We start from the raw sequence: 22,436 nt of genomic DNA, 5'->3' as shown, positions 1-22,436 counted from the left end.
TGTTTTGCTTTATGAAAATGCGTCTGCTATTCCAATTTGCTTTTATTTGCTTGTTTTCTGGGTGCTAAAGGGGTATGAAGTGTTGATGTTAGGGAAGTGTATGCCCAACTTAGAGACCCAAACTTCTCTAATTCAACAACAGGTAAGCACGCACACAATTGGGTTTTGACACCTAACCACTAACTACTGCCACATCATCATCCCATTAACTCTGTTTGTTTATATTTAACGAAAGAGATTAACTTAAATCATAAATTTACAAGTAAGGATCCATTACAATTACTTTTCTAACGAGGGACTAAATTAAGATTTCCGAATCAAACTGGGGACAAAATTGGGTATTAAACCTTGAATTATATTCAAATCACTTATTTCATTTAAGAATTTATTATAATAATGACAATTACAAACATAGTAATATAACAAGAATAATAATGTTTCAACAAGTTACTGTTTGTACACTAGTGGAAAATATACTTTTTATAGCTATTTTTTATACCTTTTAAAATTTATCAGCTATAAAAAGTGGTGTGGTAGCAGTTTTGTAAATATAAGAAACTTCTTTACACCGGAAATAATAAAAATAGGTATAAAAAGTAGTATGATGGCATTATAGTAAAAAAAATACAAATATTTTATACCGATTATGATTCAAATAGGTATAATTTTTTTTTATTTTATCCCTCTTAACCTAATAGCCGGTGTAGATTAATATTTTCTCTTTTGAATTATGCAATTTCTTTCTCCTTCTCATTCTTAGTCCTTCGTTCTCCTCTCTTATCCTTCGTTTCAGTGTCCATTGTAGCCACCTAGCCTAGATCCGCAACATCTCCTGCGTCCACGACGGTGACCTCAACCCTAGCCTAGCTCCTCTCTTACCTCAGCCAACTAACGGTGGCGGTGAATTCGAAAACGAAGAAGAAAGAACTCTTGTCTCGGTGTGCAGCGCCGAATCCATGGCAAGGCTGACGGAGATGGCGACGTTCTGAGTCTCGTTCTGTACCGCAAAGTTGCGCGGATTTGTGAAGTTCCACAACCTCGCTAAGATTTCGCGGCCAAACAAGAATAATAAGAGGAAGGAGGGAATGGAAGTGGAAGACGGTAGGCCGTGGGGCATAACGATTTCCGTGGTTGAGGTACAAAGACCAGTGGAGCAAAGACGAACAACTAACAGCCACGACAACAGATGTTCTCTCTGGAGGTACAAAAAATGTTCCTATTTTGCTCTTAGACTCTAATTTGGACTGCAATTGTGTTAGTTATATGGGTAAGTTGTCTTTGTTTGTGTGGTAAACCAAGAAGCTGAACATAGAAATTAAAATTCTCGTGGAGAATTGAAAGAGATAAAGTCACGAAAATTTTGAGTCTATTACAGGTGTTTGAGATTATAGAGGATTATTTTAGGGATTTATATGTTGGATTTTGAGTCTATTACAGGTGTTTAACTTTTCATGTGCTATATTATTTTTAATGATTTTGTTGACTCCAGTCTTTGAGGTTGATTTTAAGCCTCTAAAAGTTTTTTTGTTGAGAAAGAAAGCATGTATTTTACATCAATATTTCCAATATGGTAAATGTTTTCTTTCCAATCATGAAATTCACACTGCTTGTTAGAATTATAGTCGACAATGTACATATACATGTACCAAAGAATCATGGAGTTTTTGTGGTATGATGATATGGGGATTCTTTTTTCTTACATGTATTGGGTTAGGGATCACTTATAACACAAATCTGCATCAATTTTAAAGTACCAAAGCTTATCAATTTTAAGCTGACTATTGACTTTTCTTCTAGGATATTACTTCTAGCTCTTTTGATTGCTGAATTGACTTTCTTATGGAGATCTCATCTATCAGAGAATTAGCTGATATGGTAAGAATTATGAATATCTCTTGTAAATAATGATATTTGAATCTAGGGTAACTTTTTGAGTATGAGAAACAGAGCCAAGTGTATGTAACACACGTTCAGTACTTATTTTTGCTTCTTGCTTCTGATTGATCTATATTGGATAGTCTATAATACTATGGCTCAATCTTCAGACATGATGCCCTTGCAGATGAATTAGCCATGCTGAAGCAAGTAAATGAGTTTGCTGCAAAGGGTCTCAGTCCTCCAAGAAAGAATGCATTTGCCAGGTACTATTTCTTTTGAAAACAAGTTAATTTAATTTGTCAAGTCTTCCTCTTAAGTTCTCAAAAATATTTGATCTTTGAGGTACTGATGCATAGAAGATATGATGGATAACATATGTTTTCCTGGCTGCTTTTAAAATTGTATTTCCCGGGGCATCCTCCATGTCACCAAATGCAAGAATGACCAGAATAGCTTCACTTGAGAACATGCTGAGTATATAATCTAATTCACTTGTTGCAATACCTTCTAAACTTTCTGAGGCAGAAGAACGAGAAAGAGCCATCTCTAATCGTGGACGCTGGAATCAATTGCGTTCATTGGGAGAAGCGAAGAATTTGCTTCAATATATGTTTAATTCTGCTGCACATGCTAGGTCCTTTGACCTATACCTTTTCTCTCTATAATTAATTATATTTTTTTCTTCAATTCTCTATAAATAAGATAACTAAACAATTTTCTAATTGAACAAAGCACAATTGTGATATTGTATACTGTTATGAATTTGTGTGTTGACAATAGGTGCCAACTCTGGGAGAAGGACATGGAGTTAAGGGAAATGAAAGATCAAATAAAAGAACTTGTTGGTCTCTTACGCCAAAGTGAGATGAAGAGAAAAGAAGTTGAGAAGGAACTAAAAGTGAGAGAACAAGCTAATGGAAGCACACTGGCTACACCACCTTCCGTAAGAATATTGTTACTGAGTTATCTGCTAATTACATTTACTAAAAACTTTAATTAATAAGATTGGAATTCAACTTACTTCCTCATAAGGTAATTTCTTCTTTTTGATGGACGTATTCAAAGCGTCAATTTTGTTATATTTGGTATAGCTAGTTATAGATTCCAAGTACCATAGTTAAAGATTCCAAAGTAAAAAGTTTGTTCTAATTATTTAGTTAAAAGTTTTGAAATTTTGATAGGAAATTTTATTTGGTCCAGAGGGATATTGAAAAAGGAAAATTAATTACTGCATTAATTACTGCATTAAGCTTTAATAAAACTCATGGATTTTATTAAAGTTTTAGAGAAAATCTCTACGGGGAAAATTTATTCATGTAATAATAATAGATCATATATTCTAACTGTTATTTTGTTCCCCTTGACGTGCTCATGAATTTCTTGGCTTTCATGTAGGTTATGCAGAGAATGATATACGTGCTGAATTTTTGTATGATTATAGAAGGAAAGAGTTAGGCTTTGCTATATATTAGGTGATATGTTTTAGGATCAGTCCTATTCATGTGGCTTAGTATTTTTCGAACCACAAGAATTATCTTAGACACATGCATTGGAAATAATAGAGCACTAGGTGCAGGTAAATTAATGGTGACCATTCTTTTTTAAATTTGTCTTCAGTTAAAACTTCTTGCAAACCACTGTCAAACCTGTGGTCTCAAAAAATTGTATAGTCCAATATTCTTTAAACGAATACATAACTGACCTTTCAACTTTTCATTTTGCTATATTTTGTGCTAATTATTAGTTATATATAATTCGAACATTATTATCCAAAAAAGTTTAGTATGGTATTGATCTAACATCCATCGTTTCTTTCAATAGAGTAATATAATTGGTTGTTGAAGTAATGTATATGCCTGCCAGTCTTCAATAATGTTGTCCAAATCTTGGAAATTTTGCCATAATTTTTCACATATGGATGATCTTGGAGGTATGTTGCAATGTAATGTTTGGACAAAGGTACCCAAATAATGAAAAACGAAGATGTCGCTTGCTTGAAGACAATCGTAGATTCTGGACAGACAAACTATCTTGGAAAATAGTCTGTTCATACTAACAGTACAAGTACAAGACACAAAAGAAAGACTTTTTTGTCAAGTCTTGGGAAGCTTATTGTGTATGTTATTCTTTATTGCAAGTTCTTACGGTCCTATGGTGTTTAAGAAAATTGATTTTTGTATATAGGTTCTATGTTGTAGCACTTTTCACATAACAGGAGGAAATTCCTGTGTAGTTTTTTAGTTCTCTAGTACTGGACGTGTGTTATTTTATTATTTAGTAGTTTATGATATGTTTTCTTAGTTATTTAATTGATCATGGTCACTGTTACTTTATAATTTTATATTATTTTGATAATATTTGTAGAAAACGTATATTATTTGTCTTGGAAGTACATAGTATCAATCTTATTTAATAGTTCTTTACAAGTTTCAATCTACATGTAACAGGATGTTCACGAGGAGTAGGCGATATTTTTTTTAACATTTTGTAGATGGTTAGATGTATTTAATATTATATTTTGAGTTTAGGAACTATTTTTTTGTGTAACTAGGTTAGGTAACAATATTTAGGAACTTTGTTAGGTAAATATAACATTGAGTTTAGGAACTATTTTGATGTGTTAATAATAGAAAATATATTGATTATATTTTGAGTTTAGGAACTATTTAATATTACATTTTGAGTTTAGGAACTATTTTTTGTGCAATTATGTTAGGTAAAATTATTTAGAAACTTTGTTAGGTAAATATAATATTGAGTTTATAAACAATTTAGATGTGTTAATAATAGAAAATATATTGATTATTTTGCTCGTTATAGATTATTTAGACTATATTTTGGGATTGATATGGATAGTAGCACATGCAAATCTACATTTTAAAAGAACTCACTTTTTACACCGGTTATGACTCTAACAGGTATTAAAAAAGTTTCAGTTTTTATACCTATTTTAATTTTGACAGGTATAAAAGTAAGTCTTTTTATGTGAGATTTTCCATACCTATTCTACGAACATTAGGTGTAAAACCATTCTTTTATACCTACTCTCGGATCGGTATAGAAAAACAAATACTTCTATACCCCCTACTTTTATACCCGCTCAAAAACAGGTATAAAAAGTCATTTTTAACAGGTATAAAAAACGTTTTTTGGCATAGTGGTATTAGAATTGTTTTCTAATAAACAATACGACATTTTAAGTGATATTATTTACATTTTTAAAACATCACTTCATACTGTGTATTAAATGTTCAATGTTGTGGTGGCTCGCTTAAAACTACCATAATAGGTAGCAAGATTTGTGATTTATTTTAGTATTATGAGTTTTTAATGATAAGCAATTGTTTTTATTCCTCTAAGTGTTTGTATCAAATTACATTTTGATTTTGTTTATTTATTTTATTCAATTTATCTTAAGTTGTGTTTGTTTATTTATTTATAATTATGTTATTTAATTTACTTCAATTATGCATTAGTTTTTTATATTAATTTATATTTTTGTTAATTATTTATTTATGATATTCTGACACATATCTAGTTTTTTTAAAGTCCTTGTTATTTTCTTATAGTTTATATTGTATTATTTTATGTACCATTCTTTTTATAATTTCAAGAAATATATAAAATAATAATAAAATAAAGTAAAAGTAAACCTCTTTTTATTCAACGAATTTGAATAAAAGAAAGTTACTTGTGTTGTTTTATTACTATTTTTTAACTTTTTTATATGTTTCGATAATGTATAAATTATTAGTCAACAAAAATATGATATATACTAATGATCATTATATTATGTTATTCTTAAAAATGTCCAAGAGTATGGTAATTGAAAAAGAGTTTTACGTTTGGTTACAATATGTCAGTTGAGAAAGAGTTTTATGTTTGTTTACAACAAATTGATACCAACCAAACTAATGCATAAGTATTTGTGTTTGGAAAGTCATAATTTGGTAAACTGCAAGATACTACGATGAGGGCTAAGAAAATATTTATCAATTAAGTGGATATTAGGATAGTTCATAATATCACCTAGACTAGGATATTTATCAGCAAAACATACAACTATCTAATACTTGTTCAACATTACCAAGTTTAGTTTGTACCTATGTTCACACGCTCTCACTAACTAACCTTGATAATGTTGAACAGGTATCGGATAGTTTTATGATATTTTGTGATTATTAAAAAGATCACATAAAATCTCCTTAAGTGTATCTAGGGTTTTAAGAGTAACAATGAAACCATTAAATATACATATTAAAAGAGTGATTGAGTGTTACGCTTGAAAGAATGTGACATGAGTAGAAGCTTTGAAGGTTTACGAACTAAATCCAAGTAAGGGAAGCTAATATTTTTGTATTTTGTTTGTTTACTTGTACGTGTTTTAAAGTTAAGAACAATAATGGTTTGGGCTTTCATGGATATTTTCAATTCATTTTTAAAGTTAAAAGAACGAAATTGTGTGAAATTGCATGAGGATGTCAGTACATGGGTTCAAAAGATAGGTTTTGTGAAGGTGAACATATTTTTTAATTTTTGAATATTTGTTTGCGATTGGTTTCATCATAGCAATGTAGGTTGTCCTGTGAGGGTGATATGTTTTTTTGATGTGATATGATATGATATGTGTTTTTTGGATGATCCATTATGGGTGATAAATACAAGTTGGATTGCTTATATACATGTATATGTCTAATATATGTGTATGTAAAACATGGCTCTATACGGGTGACTCTTAAGAGGTGACTTCATTGTCCTTAATGACCATGACGATCTTTAAAAGAGGTGTATATAAATTTGAGGGGTTAAATAAAATAAAATTTAGTAATTTTTTTTTAAAAAAGAATTTTATTTCTATGTCAACTCTTGTTTATGTAAAAAAACAAAAATTAGGATAGGGAATAGGAAGGGAGGACAAAGCTCTCCTAATCAATAAGGAAACTTTGTTAGTGTTGGTGGGTGATGTATGATACCCAGGTAGTATTGGTAGTATTGTGTATTGGGTGATAGTGATAAATTGAGGGAAACTTACATTTTGCCTTAGCAACAAGTGTATATTTGACTTGGTAACATATTCTTTGTGCCACTTTGGCATTTGGAACACAACACAATTAAGATATAGTATTTTAAGATACGTCAAGTGTTAGCCTTTAATGGAATCATTAGTGGAAAATATATTTTTTATAACTGTTGAAATTCACCAAAATAAAAAGTGACGCAGTGGTAGTTTTGTAAATATGAGAAACTTTCTATATCGGTTATATAGAGAACAAGTATAGAAAGTAACGCTATGGTAATATTGTAAATATGAGAATCTTTTCTATATAGGTTATATTAAGAACATGTATAGAAAGTTGCACGATGGCAGTTTTATAAATATGAGAACACTTTTTTATACCGAATGCAGTCATAACATGTATAGAAAGTCTTTTTTCTATACATGTTAAACCTAGAACATATATAGATTATTTTTCTATACCGGTTAAATATTATAATCGGTATAAATTATTTTACATTTCTATTCATTTTTTCTTTCTCGCAATACTTTCTATGATTTCTTTCTCGTTGTCTTCCTTCTCATTCTTTCTTTCTCATTCTCCTCCTTCCTTCATTTTCCTTCTCCTTCATTATCGAAGCTCTTGTTCGGCGTCACTTGTGGCCATTGTTGAAGTTGTTCATTGCATCAACTGTAAGTACTTAATCTTTCAGACTATAAATACAATTATAAATTTTATGATATTTTATAAATTTAACTTGTAGTGTTCATGTTAATCGGGGAGCTTTAAGTGCGAATATTATGTCATCAAGCATATGTAGAAAATTATATCCGCAAATGTCGTTGACTCAGAATTTGATAACGTGAACATTTTATAACTAAGATCTTAAGTCATTAATATTATAACTTAACTCAAATTATTCTTTTAACCGTTTGTAGATTATTAGATGTTTCGATAGTACATTTTGAGTTTAGGAACTATTTTATGTGTAACTATGTTACGTAAATATATTTAAGAACTTTGATAGGTAAATATTACATTGAGAAACTATTTTGATATATTAATAATAGAAACAATATTGATTATTTATACCGTATTCTAGGATCAAATTTTATGCAAGTCAGGATATGGATTATAGTAGATACAAATCAAATATTTTAAAAAAACATTGCTTTTTATACTGTTTAAAACATGATAGGTATAAAATGTATCTTTTTATACCAGTTAAAACAATAACTTATATAAAAGGTCCTCTTTTTATACCTATTATAACACCAACGTGTATAAAAAAATGAGTTTTTTTGTACAATGATGGAAATAAAAGGAGACTTTTTATACATGTTCTCAGAATATTTGATATAAAAAGTCAGACTTTTATACGAGATCTAAGCAGAACTTGTGTAAAAAGTGGGACTTTTAATACTAGTTCGAGTATTTGAATAAAAAGTTGAAACTTTCTATGCTTCTTCTACTTACTTGAAACTGGTATAAAAAGTATTCTTTAATACTAGTGAACTTTTATGATGATTTAAAATCTTTAAAAGAAACATTTCAAATTAATTGTAACATGATACGTGGCTAAATATGAATTTACTTAAATTCTTATGGATGATATGATATTATGATGTTATAATATGATTATAAGTTTTAGTTTCATTAACAACATTTTTCTTACTCATAATATATTATGATATCATATTTATCATTTTTAATAAATATAATTGAGTCTAATGTTGAAAAAGTATTATATGAAAAAAATTATATTTATTATAAAATATTTGATCCATATACTTTAGTTATTGTAAAAAATTATTTCCAACAAACAAATTATATACGTTATACTTTACTTTACCATAAAACTTAGTTGGTCATATATATAAAAAACACTCTGCATTTCAAATATTAGGAATGATGTTTTACATTGATTTTCATAAAATAGAAGGATTAAATGTAGGATGGTTAAAGTGAGCGGATTGAGCTTACATGGGAATGGCTCACCATGAGTTGAACTAAAAGGGGTTAGTTCACTCGATTCACTTTTTGGTTAACTAGAAATTTTGTAGCATAGCTCATGGAGTAGAGAGTTGACTCATTTACTAATGTTTTGTTTTTACAACTTATTTTAATATTTCTTGTAGTATAATGAAAGTGGATTGACTATATTTATAATTCATTCTTTTTTTATAGTAGTGAAATCAAAAAGTGTTTACTCGATTCTTCAACTATTATTGTTGATAGGAGGAGTCATGTGAAAGTTAAACTCATATATCTCATATGTGTTTTTTAGGATGGCAACACAAAAATGTTTTAATAGTTTCTTGCACACATTAAGCAAAATTGCTATTTATATATTTGATTGTGCTTGAACTATATGTTATGCATATTCATTGTGTTTATATCTGTGATTATATCTATGATATGCATACTCATTGGTTTTAGTTGATAAAACTCTTTGCATCATGTATATCTGGATAAATAAATTGTTTACATAGTTTATAAAATTTGTTTGAATTCATCTGATATCAGTACATGATTAATTGTAGCAAACTGCTAGTTTTGACCAATTACATTATGTGGATAATCGATTAAAATTCGTGTCTTTGCTTATACTTGATTACTGAGTGCATTGATGAGTTTTGAATGAAAAAGTTTTCAAATTTGCTTAAGTATGGTACTTAACCAATTACACTTTTTTCTTAATCTATTAAAACACGTGTGCTTTGAAAACTTGTTTTTTGATAAGTCATAACTACCATAACGGTCATATTTTTAAATGTTATGACTTGCATTAATTACATAATCGATTACATGCAATGATTAATCTGTTATATGTGTAAAATGTATTCTTTTAAGGAAGTATTACTTGTTTAACCGATTACATTAATAACGTAATCAATTAATTTGCGACAATACTTTTATATATATAAATAGACGCATAGCTCTTTGCATTAAACAACTTTTTGAATCATAACTTTCATATTTGATAAAGTTTGTTAAGTTCTTAGTTGCATAAGCGTCTGTTCTTCAAGAATCAAGAAGAATTTCATTTGGAAAGAAATCAAATCAAGGATTCTTGAAGAGTTGTTGTGCTTTCAAAGTCTGATTAATCTACACTGTTAGGTGTTCTTCTGGAAGATCAAAATCGTTTGCAATATGTTGTGATTGTGGTTCCCTGCTGCTGAGGCCAGGAAGAGAACTTGTGGAGTTCTAGTTACTTTGAGTGTGGTATCTCAAAAGGGTTGGCAAAAAGAGGATTGTTCTTTCTAGGTTTATACTATAGTAGATTTGGAGTTAGAGAGGATAGTACATTAAGAGGGAGTCTATGTGTTTCTTACTTTAGAACTCAATCTATATGGTGGAATTCTTTCAATCTCAGGTTGATTGAAAGAAGACTGGATGTAGGCTTGGCCAAACCAGTATATATCTTTGTGTGACTTTCTCTATCCCTTTACTCTTACATTGTTATTTATTCTTTATCACTTGCATTCCAAGAAAGGTTCAAAGATTTTGAAAAGAGTTTTAAAAGAACAAATTTTATAAAGCAAAGTCAATTCACCTCCCTCTTGGTTGAGAAACTTGACCTACTATTTTCTACAATTATTATTAGAGATGACAATGTTGGGTGGCTTGCAAGCCTGCAAAAAAAATGTAAAGTGGGTTGAATAATTTAGCACACTAGCTCGCTTTGGCCCATCCCACATAACTTGTAGCCTATGTGATCCAACAACGGTTGACCTACATTTGGCTACATAACTCGAATCAATTGAAATTCCTAAAATCTAGCAACATCAGCATAACATATTGTGTGTGTTTCTTTTAGTCAACTTGCTCATTCATCCTCATTCATTCACATTCACTTCATCTAAAAGTAATTCCTTCATTTGTGTTTATTTCCTTATTTAATTATAGTTCAAAGTCATTTCTATTTTTAACAGTAGTTAAAAATTAGAAATTATAAAATTACGAATATTACTTATTTTAAGAAATATGCTTATAGAATTATAATTTCTATTAATTTAATCAAATAAAAATAAAATTATTAAAATCTTGCACCTAATATTTTACAAAAAGAAATTACAGAAACAAATAATTTCTTATGTTAGTCGCCGATAAGTTCGCAAACCTATAGACCAAATGTTACGTGGGATGGGTTAAAGAAATTAGCTCACATTTTCTTATGGGAGACGGGTTAACCAAACCTACTTTTAGCATCCCAATGTAGGGCATGCCAAAATGGGATGCTTCGACCCTGTTGCCATCCCTAATTATTATAATTATAATAGTTAAAAATTAAAGTATGTGTATATATTGACAAACAAATAAAATAAATATTTAAACTATTCAAATATTATTAAACAATATTATAGTATTTAAAAAAATTAAACTGCAAGCCTATATAATTAGAATTAGTGAATAATTATAATAAAAAACCTATAAAAATGGTAAGAATTCTGATAAAATATGTTATTAGTGAGTTATGATTTAATCCAACTTTAATATCACTTAAACTAGTTTAATTTGTAGAATAAATGAGTCATGTTTAATTCAATCCACTATTTAAGAAAGGTTTAATATTTTGGAGGTCCCTATTTCTGCATATTCGTATCAATTGGTTCCTCGTATTTTGAAAGTTCTCAATTGGGTCCCTATTTTGGTAAAATTGAGTCAATAATGCTCTTGTCGTTAATTGTTGTGGACGTCGTCAACTTCTTTTTTGCCTAGTGGCATGTTGAGGTATCCTTTAATAACCACGTGACATAGTGAGGTGTCATTACGTGGATTTATTTTAAGTAGGAATGGAAAACAATTTAGACGTGGTCGGCCTAGTGGTCGATCTGGTGGTCGGCCACTCGGCCTAGTGGTCGGTATGGTGGTCGACCACTCAACTTGGTGGTCAGTACGGTGGCCGGTCGGCCTGGTGGGTGGTCAACCTGGTGGTCGGTCGGCCTGGAAGGTGGTCAGTCTAGAGTTCGCCATGGTGGGTGGTCGACCTGGTGGTCGGCCACTTAGTCTGGTGGTCGGTCTCCAGGCCGCTGACCACCCACCAGACCGACCGACCAACAGGCTGAACTCGAGGCCGACCACCCACCAGGACAACCGACCAACAGGCCGAACTCGAGGCCGACCACCCACCAGGACAACCGACCACCAGCCCTAGTGGCCGACCAACCTTCCGACCACCAGGCCGACCACGTCTAAATTGTTTTCATTCCTACTTAAAATAAATCCACGTAATGAGACCTCACTATGCCACATGGTTATTAAAGGATACCTCGGCATGCCATCAGGCAAAAAAGTTAACGTCGTCTAGAACAATTAACGGCAAGAACATTATTGACTCAGTTTTACTAAAATAGGGACCCAATTGAGAACTTTCAAAATACGAAAATCCAATTAATACAAATATGCAGAAATAAAGACCTCCAAAATGGTTAAACCTTTAAAAAAATTGAAAATTTCATCATGGAATAATGATAAATTGAGTTCACTCACTGTTAAAACATGATATCTCTAATTAAATATTTTATAATTTAATTTATGGATTAACATGATTTTTAATAACAATTTGAGGACGAAAAAAATATATAACTTTTAATTTTATTTATCATTTTGGTCTTTAGTTGTACCAGTAATAAATAGGTTTAAACCCTCCCTTGGTCCTCAAGTTTGTATGGAAATCTCAGTTTGGTCATCATCTTTTTTTCTGTTTCAATTGGATCATATTTTTTGTAAAAATGAGCACATTGTACCATAACCGTTAAGTGGTGTGAGACGGCGTTAAATTCATGTGAGCTGGATTTTTTCATTTACCGACGTGGCATTGTGCACTAAAATTGAAAGGCCACGTGGTGATGTTTTGACTAGAACCAGATCTTCTCCTCCCTCCCCCTCTGCTTCCTTCCATCGGCGCCACCCACCATCTACAACACAATCACATACCACTGGAAAACACGGACCATGTAGCCAGTTGGCATTCCTAGATTCTTGTAGGAAAAGATATCCCTCTCTGACATATGAGGTTCGTGTGCTTGAGAAGGAACTTGAGATCCGGAATGAGGAGAGGGATATCCCTCTTTGACTTTGAGAGGTCTGAAATGTGATCAGACATTGGAAGCTTATATGATGCAACGTTACTTATATGATGTTGTACACTTAAATGCCCTTTATGTAAATCTTCAATCTGCGACTCAAGATGCAAAAGTTTGGAATTGATTTTTGTAATGGGAGTCTCAGGAGAAGTGTCAACTGAAGATTCAACCAGTAAACTGTTGGTGCTCAATTTGCTCCTCCTTATTTCAAATGAATCTCGTCCCAACATTTCAACTTCATTTTTCATTTTTGCCAGGGCAGCAGGACCTGGTAACCGTTTCCGGACCAGAAGCCGCAGCCTCTGACATTCTAATTCTAACTTGGCAATTTTTTTGGTACTCTCTAATCCCTCTCTGGCATGTGAATGATTTCGATCTGTTTGACTTTGATTCAAGCAGAGGCTTTGGTGGGTGGCGCCGATGGAAGGAAGCAGAGGGGGAGGGAGGAGAAGATCTGGTTCTAGTCAAAACATCACCACGTGGCCTTTCAATTTTAGTGCACAATGCCACGTCAGTAAATGAAAAAATCCAGCTCACATCAATTTAACGCCGTCTCACACCACTTAACGGTTATGGTACAATGTGCTCATTTTTACAAAAAATATGATCCAATTGAGACAGAAAAAAAGATGATGACCAAACTGAGATTTCCATACAAACTTGAGGACCAAGGGAGGGTTTAAACCTAATAAATAATATTAATTAATATTAAATAAATGTTTTAATTTATAATTCTAAAGAAATAAATAGCTCAAAATTTTAATTATAAATCAATAAATGCTTTTAAGTTTTTTAATTATAAAGCTATAACTTCCTTAAAGATTTTTAAAAATTATAAATAATGAATTTAACACGCATTAATATTTTATTTTAAAGTAATAAATGCTTTAATTAATTGTTATCATATCTTTAAATAATTATATCATTATAAACTAAAATCAGAAAGTTTTCTTTGAAAAGCTTTATCAGTGGATACTCTAAGAATATTTCCTATTTAAATATAATTTATGTATGTGTGTGTTAATTTTCTTTTTTAAATTTCTCACAGATTTATTTTAAATAAATAATAAGGTGTACATAAACATAAACAATTACTTTGTAAGCAATGTAGTAAAATATTTAAAAATGAATTATTTAATAAATATAAATATAAATGCTTTAATTAATTGTTATCATATCTTTAAATAATTATATCATTATAAACTAAAATCAGAAAGTATTCTTTTAAAAGCTTTATCAGTGGATACTCTAAGAATATTTCCTATTTAAATATAATTTATGTATGTATGTGTTAATTTTCTTTTTTAAATTTCTCACAGATTTATTTTAAATAAAAATTAAATAAATAATAAGGTGTATATAAACATAAACAATTACTTTGTAAGCAATGTAGTAAAATATTAAAAAATGAATTATTTAATAAATATAAATATAAATAAAGTCCAATCCACTCAATTTTATTTAATATTATTATTTTTGAAAATATAATTATATTTAAATCTGACACCATTCCAATAAATAGGATTAATAACAAGTTAAAAAAAGTGTTTCTATATTTCAGGAAAAAGAGAAAAAAACAAAATAAAATTGTGGGGGGGGCCGAAATCGGCACACAACCCAGGAAGCCAAAACGCCGTGTGGCAATTAATTGAGAAGTAATTTTGGGATGAATAATTAAAAAAAAAAAGGAAAAGAAAGGAAAATGGGCACAGCAACAGTTTGGTGGAGAGCGAGAGCTATAAGTGCAGGAGTAGGAAGCGATTGGAGGTTGTCCGAAGCCAGAATCCGGAAAACGTGCATTAGTGTGTCAACGAGAAGTAGTTGCTGTTCATCGCCACTAACACTAATCGTTTCTTCAATGCCTTATGAGAAGGAACTCGCCGCTGCAAAGAAAGCAGCCACTCTAGCCGCTCGTCTCTGCCAGGCACTCATCCGCAATTTCTCTTTACTATCGCCATTTTCATAAACAAAAGAAAAACCCTTGTTTTTCGTTTAATTGAAATTCTAAACTAGTTTTATTAATTACCAATGGATGCTGATTTATTCTTCTTTGCATGCTCTGTGCAGAAAGTTCAGAAAGCTCTTCTGCAATCCGATGTCCACTCAAAGTCAGACAAAAGTCCCGTTACAGTGGCCGATTATGGTTTGCTATTTTAGTCCTGTTACCATTGTGTTTGGTGTTAACGTTGAATCGGTTTTTGTGCAAATGCTCACATTGACAAGTTAATTGTAGTTGGAAAATGAGAAGTTTAGTTGTTAGTTGACCGAGTAGAATTAGTGCTGATTGTGTATGATGTTATGCTCTTGGACTAGTTGTTACGGGTACTTTTACCGGTTGGATTATGTTTACATAATTAGAAGCTGAAGAATGGGAGCGGTGTAAGCTTTTTAGTTTTCTTCACAAATCCTTGCCATATTTTTTCAGATGTATAATCCAGGGTTACTGATTTGATCAGAACATTTCGTGCATGTTGTGTAGTTTATCAGCTCTAATTCAAGTGGCTTTGTTGTTCCAGTGCTTTGAAATAAGTTGTTGTTCCTTGTGTCCAGTTCTGAGTTTTTCGCACTCTCAAAATTTGTTTATTTTTTTCCTTATAATAGTTATAGATTATGTGTCCTGTTAATATTCAACTAATTCAGTTTACAAGAATGAGCCAGCAAATTTTACCAGTATCATTGTAGTTTTGAAATCTTTTGCATTTCTTCAACGAGAGTAGGGGAGTTGTTCTTTAATAATATTTCTACAAATACAAGCTCTACACCAGTGACTTAATAGTCGTAGCATGCTTGTTTTAAACCATGCATTGAAACTCTCTTTTAGTTGAAAAATTGTGATGATTAGCTAGTATAAGCCAATTGTTGTAAGTCATGTTTGATGATTTACTATGTATTACCCAAGGTTGGCTGGTGTAAAGCATATTTCCTTACAGGACAGACATGAAGAAAGACCTTTCACTTGTATAAATTTGCTTCTATGTTATGATAGGCAAGTATGCAACTATAGCAGATGTTTTGTTTGTCTTCCCTCACTAATTTATATATCTCCTTCACATCATGTATTGTTCTGCTACGTGTCTCCATATTCTAATAATCATTTTGCTTGGACGCAAAGAGGACCTAATTATAGTTAGCTCAACCAGAAGGTTCTTGGGAAAATTGTTCTCACATAAAAACTGGTCCTTATGCACATTAGTTGAAATTCCTGCTACCACCACCTCAATAAATAGTGGATCTTCCATATGTTCTTTCTAATGTGGCGATTTAAATTGCTTCTACAAACATTTTTTGAAAGATCTTGTAATATTTTGGGCTTGTGCTTTCATTGCCTATAATATGGATCATTTGTGAAAAAGAAAGTTATTTACAATTTTAGCTGTAATTTTTTTCATTTTATATTATTTGAGTTGTTAAACTTGTTCATTGAGGTTTAGATGAAGCTTCAATCACTTCAATTCACTTCAAATAAATCAGGTTGCTTTCTTGTGGTTTACAGGTTCACAGGCATTGGTCAGCTTTATACTTGAGAGAGAGCTTCTTTCTGAACCATTTTCAATAGTAGCCGAGGAGGTGAAATTGTAAATTCTTACAGGTTTTTTGGACATGTAGACTTTGCCTTCATTTCCGTGCTTGAGTATAAAATCCAATTTTAAAAAATCAGGATTCAGGGGATCTTCGTAAGGAAAGTGGCCAGGAAACACTGAAGCGCATTACAGAACTTGTCAATGATACTCTTGCTAGTGAAGGATCAGATAGCTTTCCTACTTTAACAACAGATGATGTGCTTGCGGCCATTGACAATGGTAAGTCTGAAGGTGGTCCAGTTGGACAGCACTGGGTTTTGGATCCGATAGATGGTACAAAAGGGTGAGTATTATTTTTTTACAAAAAAATCCATTCTGAAGTAAATTGTTTACTGTTTGTCGAATTTCATTATATTATTTTTCTAAAAAATGTTATGTTCTTGCAGCACGAATATGTTTGTAATATCTCATTTGAAACATATATGAATTTATCTAGTATTATTAATCTGATTATTATCTGAGATTGCAGTTCTCATTCAACATCTTATATTGTTTAAGAAGTGTGGACAAAATAATTGTTGAAATCCATCGACTATCACTTCAAAGTTCCAACCAACATATAGCTGTAATGGTGATTTTAATTTTGAAAGACATTATTTATTACCTGGCACGGTGAAATTGACTATCTAAAGGACCATTTAATTTGAGAATTGTTTTCTGTTTTCATTTTATATTTCATTTTTAATTAAAAGAAGGCCACCTTCTTTTCATTTAACTTCCCGTTTTCAAAAGTTTGTAAGGTAAACAGGAAAAAACAACTTCTTATTTTCTACTTTCATTTTCTTTTGTCACCAATTCTTGTACCAACTTTTAAAATCAGGAAACAAATGAAACATAAAATGATAATAAAAAACCTTGAAATCTATTTTTTTACTCATAAAAATTTGATAATATAAAATATTAGTATATTAGTATTTACTTTTATATTCTTTAGTTGTCAAATTAATTGAACATTTGATTAAATAATTATTTTTCTTCGTTATTTCCAGTTTTACTGTCGATATTTTTATACCATTTGTTTCACTTGCATTGTCACTTATGGAGATCGTGTCATTGAGTAGCTCATGCTTCTGAGATAACATAATAGGTTTGTAAGAGGAGACCAATATGCTATAGCATTAGGTTTGCTACATGAAGGAAAAGTTGTATTGGGTGTCTTGGCTTGTCCAAATCTTCCACTGGCATCCATTGGCTCTAATCAGCTTCATTCTTCAAATGAAGTTGGTTGTCTCTTCTTTGCTAAAGTTGGTGAGGGAGCATATATTCAAGCACTGGGTGGTTCTACACAAACTAAGGTTGATGCTTGCAAATTTTTTTCATACTTGTCACTTTGGTAATGTCATTTGACAGTTGTGCCATGTCCAAATGATCATGCAGGTCCATGTTTGTGATGTTGATAATCCAGAGGAAGCATCATTTTTTGAATCTTTTGAAGCAGCACACTCCTCGCATGACTTGTCTAGCTCCATTGCAGAAGTAATGTTATTTCTATAGTTAGCACATTTGTCTTTTTCATTGTTTTTTAGCTTTTTCTCTTAGCTCTCGTAGATTTAATTACACACAATTCTTTAACGTTACTTAATTAACAGAAACTTGGTGTCAAAGCACCACCAGTCAGAATTGATAGCCAAGCAAAATATGGAGCTCTATCAAGAGGAGATGGGGCTATATATTTGCGTTTCCCTCACAAAGGATACCGTGAAAAAATATGGGATCATGCTGCTGGAAGCATTGTTGTGACTGGTATTATTTTTCATTAGTTTTTCCTTCCTGTTCTGAAGTATTTCTTTTAATGAACAATTTGACCAATCTTTTCTTGGTAAACATGCTCTGCTTAAAATGAGTGTTATAACTGTCCAGAATTGGTCATAAATAACATTTGGCCTATGTTCATGTTTATCAAGTCCATGTCCTGGTTAAAACTTAACTTGGATCTGGACTCTCTTCAAATTCATTTAGAATATAGGATAGGTTTATGGAATGTTTTAATGTTTTCTATTATAAAGTAAGACTTTAAGCCTAACTTACTTTCACAAAACTAGCTTATAAGTTAACATTTGCATCAATTTGCATATTATAATTTGGTCATATCTCCAGTTGTTGTATTGATGTGAGATCATGTTAGGTTTCCGTAGTTGAAAACCTAATTTCCCTTCTATCGCGAGTCTCAACAAAAACACAAAGCAGAAGAATGAATGAAACGTATTGATTTATTTGCACATTAACAGTATCAAAAGTCAATGTACAAGTATGGATGTAAGTATGGATAACTACGGGAGCCTAATCCCCCTCCTCAGGCTAAAGGTCTGAGTATACGAGTAAAATATAACCTAATCCCACAGACTGACAATTATTCTATTTATAATAGGTTCTTTCCACCCAAAACCGTTAACATAGTTATGCTTTCCATTGTTCAACCGAACGACTATTGTTCAACCGAATGGCTACTTCACCATCTCCCTCAACCGTTCGGCTTTCACCTTATGCCCCACCCGTTCGGTGTTCGCCTCACGCTCCCACTTCTTGTGACCGCTCGGTCCCTGCTGCTCCCCCTGCATGTGACCGTTCGGTCCTTTCTGCTCCTTCCGCGTCGCCCTTAGCCGTTCGTTTCTTTCTTCTCTCAAACTTTCCAGCTCCTATCAGATCACCAATGCACCCTCTGATGTAGTGAACTTAACATCTTAAGTGTAGAACTAGATATTTGTGAGTAGTCCGAGAGTGGGTGACATGATAGATCTAATAATCCATGTTAAGAAAGGATTTATACTATCTTAGAAAATGAACTTTAAGTTTAACTCAATCTTTTAAAAGCAGTTTATAAAGTGAGGTTTGCTCTCACTTATGTAATATAATTTGATCATATATATAATGTCCTACACTTTCCTTGTCGTAGGTAAAGTTTATACATTTTAACAAATTTAGGAGCTTGGCAACTTTTATAAACCTTTTTTCTTTGTGATTATTAATGCTTTTAGCATGTTGCACCCTGGAACTTGATGCCAAGGAACTCTAAATATGAAGTTTAAACTAACCTTGTTTGATAAGTTCTAAGCCATTTCCATCATTAGTTTGTGGTAATGAATTTTAACACCTTGAAGGGAAATAATGAAGGCTTTCAAGGAAAAGATAACGCTGGTCTCAAATGTGATGTTAATGGAACATAAATTTTGATTTCTAGGATTAAGTTTACTTCATTGTGAAATTCAATGATAGTTGAATCTTTATAAGTATTTTAGGGGTTATGGTTCAATTTGATTTGCAGTTAGGAAAGTGATAGATATTTGTGATGTGAATATCATCTAAAATATTTTAAGATACACGGAACTCATACATGTTACATACTCAATTCTTACTGTAGAATTTCAAATTTAAACTATGGAATTTCACTGGTAAAACGATATTAATATACTTTAAATACTTTTTTCATGATGAAATCTTTAGAGATTTTGGCTGCTCTTCTCCTAACACCTTAGAGGAGTTTGATTTTCGGTAGGGAATTAGTTATTCATTTTCCAAAGCGAGGGCACCCAAAATTCTTCACAAGAGATTATGAAGTACAAATCTTAGAACATGTTCCAAAATTACATTAGTGTCCAGCTCAAATTAAACCCTTTTAAATTGCTTCAGTTGAATAGCCAACTCTGTATGACAGTGGTTGCATCTTACAATATTCTATTTGGTCTGGACTGTATAATAAACTGTTAAAGTGCTGGTGAATAATTATATTTCAATCTGTTTATGTTTGACTTGCCTTTATTATGTTACTTAGCATTGATCTTTCTTTGGTCTTTAATGGACAAGAAAGATAATTTGAATGCACGACTATCTCTTTGTTGCTCGTGGAAGGTCTGGGGGGGGGGGGGGGGGGGGGGGAATCGAAACGTTGTATGCACTCATTGTCATTTCCCTTTAATGGGAAGACACTTGATGTTTCTTAAATAGAATGAAAACAAGAAGAAAAACTGCAAAGTAAAGAAAAATATTTGTAAGGGAGTAGGTACTATAAGATTGCTGAAGATTTGCTTGTTGAGAGGAGTGCGGTTTTGAATATTCTGTGTGTGGATTTAATATTCCTGCGCACCAAGCACAACTCTTCATTACAGTGATGACATTATCTCATGGATGAGCTATATATTCCTATCTCTTGTTTTTTGAATGACTTATGTACGCATAATATTGGAGTCTACTGGTAATTGTGACTTTCATTGGCAATGAACTAATATTTAGGTTCGTGCATTGCTTAGATTGTGGAATGTGTCTTCTAATCTTCTATAAATGCGATTGGACTTTTGTAGAAGCTGGAGGTATCGTCACGGATGCTGCGGGGAATCCTTTGGACTTTTCAAAAGGAAAGTTTCTCGATGTTGTTTCTGGTATTATTGTTACAAACCAGAAATTAATGCCATCGCTTCTAAGAGCAGTTAAAGAAGCACTCAATGAGAAAGCATCATCCTTGTGATTTCCATTAAGCTTGTTTACTTTGTGGTCGGTTCATTATATGGGACCTTCTCCTCAATGTGCTATATTTCCTTCGTGATCTGAAGAACATGATTGGAAATGCTCTCATTTCCTCTTTGAAGCAGATTTCTGCTCTTGTTTTTTCTCTGCTAGTCTTTTCCTGACATGTACTTTTCTTTTTCTATTATTTTCTATCAATAAGCAGAGATCTTCGTTTAAATATGCTTGATAATTAATTCTTCTAGATTAACTTGTCAGAGGTGATATGATTTCAATGCATAGTTGATCCAAAAGTACCCTAAAATTTAGTGAATATCAGTATAATAAGGAAAGTATCGCAATCAGAGGCCTCGTATATCACAATCTGAGTTTGTTTTGCAGCAAATATGAACTTGGAAGCATGGAAATGCCAACTCTTGAATATGGCCTGAAAAGGTATATTGTTTATTCCAAGGATAGTGTATAAACTTTAAGGTAAACAATTTAGTGCCTGTTTATGTTTCCCACAATGTTATAATAAATACAGGATTATGAAATATTCTTTGGAAAGTTTTAAAGGAAAATAAGCGGTTGAAGATGAAATTTCATATCTATTATGCTTGTTTTGGGTGAAATTCTTGGAGAACTGTTGCTAATTTATCAGTCTCACCTTTGAGGTTTCAATGGAGATCAATGCAAGTGATACACTTGAATGGGTTAGCGCAAGAGGATTGATGATCAATTAAGGTAATGGGATTTGCAGCGTGAAGAGAGATAAAAGTACTGTAGCTGACACATAAGTGACGCCGGATGTGCGGATTTTTCCAAAAAGTGAAAAAAAACTAAGCCACAGTGTAGACTTAAAATGAAAAACATCAATTGCCCCGTCGATTTTACATTTTCTTGTTTAAAATATAAATCTTTCAGAAAGAACAAAAAATCAAACTTAAAAATATTAAAAAATACATTTTCTATACAGTGTTTGGATTTTGGATTTGAGGGAAGGAGAGTTAATGAATTTGGGAGATGGAGAAGGTACTGTGGTGTTGTTTGGATCAGGCCTAGTGCCGGTGATTTGCAGGATTGCAGGGAAGAGATCCATGACCCAATTGAAGCGTTTTCGCTGAGGAAGCCACGTCATTGCAGTGAAAATTACTTATTTGACCCTTCGCTTGCTGTTTATTTTTCCTGTTCTATTTATTGTTCATGGTCGTGTGATCCCACGGTGGTGGCGGTGCTGGTTTCCCGGGGTTGTTGTGGTGTCATGGTGGGTGTCTTGATGTCGTGGTGGAGGAGTTGTTCTGAAGGTGGTGCTCCTGCGGTGGTGGTGACGATGAAGCCTTTAGCAACTGTGTCGGTGGTCGGAGACGAAACTTCACCGTGGCTGAGTGGTGGGCCAAGAAAGTAGGCGAAAAAGAAGAAAATTATCTGAAACAGGAAGAAGCCCTGAGATA

General features: G+C 32.1%; 2 protein-coding genes across 18 annotated transcripts; both read left to right on the top strand.

Moving 5' to 3' along the window:
• The first annotated feature begins 697 nt into the window (after positions 1–697).
• LOC148205939 (kinesin-like protein KIN-4A) lies at positions 698–4,187 on the top strand. 17 transcript variants are annotated; one of them, XR_015783392.1, is made up of 7 exons: positions 700–1,201; positions 1,798–1,875; positions 2,063–2,141; positions 2,404–2,512; positions 2,659–2,821; positions 3,274–3,454; positions 3,700–4,187. XR_015783392.1 is itself a non-coding variant. In XM_088103955.1 (6 exons), exons 3-6 carry the CDS (start codon positions 2,090–2,092, stop codon positions 3,718–3,720), a joined length of 345 nt encoding a protein of 114 aa, XP_087960081.1. In that variant the 5' UTR covers positions 698–1,201; positions 1,798–1,875; positions 2,063–2,089; the 3' UTR covers positions 3,721–4,187. The 17 variants fall into 17 exon arrangements, 7 of the variants coding, with proteins under 7 accessions (XP_087960081.1, XP_087960082.1, XP_087960083.1 ...); XM_088103955.1 differs by lacking the exon at positions 3,274–3,454 and having other exon boundaries at positions 698–1,201; XM_088103953.1 differs by having other exon boundaries at positions 699–1,201; positions 2,046–2,141; positions 3,274–4,187.
• A 10,373-nt stretch (positions 4,188–14,560) lies between these two features.
• SAL1 (SAL1 phosphatase-like protein) lies at positions 14,561–21,223 on the top strand. Its single transcript, XM_047313895.2, has 8 exons — positions 14,561–14,888; positions 15,032–15,107; positions 16,458–16,531; positions 16,623–16,828; positions 17,633–17,840; positions 17,923–18,021; positions 18,135–18,288; positions 20,841–21,223. The coding sequence occupies exons 1-8, from the start codon at positions 14,667–14,669 to the stop codon at positions 21,002–21,004; spliced, it is 1,203 nt and encodes a 400-aa protein (XP_047169851.1). The 5' UTR covers positions 14,561–14,666; the 3' UTR covers positions 21,005–21,223.
• The last annotated feature ends 1,213 nt before the right edge of the window (positions 21,224–22,436 follow it).

The sequence above is a fragment of the Vigna umbellata genome, chromosome 1 (genome assembly GCF_029865625.1).
Source record: "Vigna umbellata cultivar VRB3 chromosome 1, Vumbellata_1.0, whole genome shotgun sequence".
Lineage (NCBI taxonomy): Eukaryota > Viridiplantae > Streptophyta > Magnoliopsida > Fabales > Fabaceae > Vigna > Vigna umbellata.
The sequence above is the reverse complement of the archived record's forward strand: the minus strand, read 5'-3'. Positions and strand labels throughout refer to the sequence as shown.

Excerpts from the sequence above, each read along its gene's own strand:
- LOC148205939 (XM_088103954.1), top strand. The coding sequence starts at position 2,090 with ATGAGTTTGCTGCAAAGGGTCTCAGTCCTCCAAGAAAGAATGCATTTG. Across the intron at positions 2,142-2,403 it reads AGAAAGAATGCATTTGCCAG|AAGAACGAGAAAGAGCCATC; the intron begins GTACTATTTCTT and ends TTTCTGAGGCAG. Across the intron at positions 2,822-3,273 it reads CACTGGCTACACCACCTTCC|GTTATGCAGAGAATGATATA; the intron begins GTAAGAATATTG and ends GCTTTCATGTAG.
- SAL1 (XM_047313895.2), top strand. The coding sequence starts at position 14,667 with ATGGGCACAGCAACAGTTTGGTGGAGAGCGAGAGCTATAAGTGCAGGA. Across the intron at positions 17,841-17,922 it reads GTGGTTCTACACAAACTAAG|GTCCATGTTTGTGATGTTGA; the intron begins GTTGATGCTTGC and ends ATGATCATGCAG. Across the intron at positions 18,289-20,840 it reads TGGAAGCATTGTTGTGACTG|AAGCTGGAGGTATCGTCACG; the intron begins GTATTATTTTTC and ends GGACTTTTGTAG.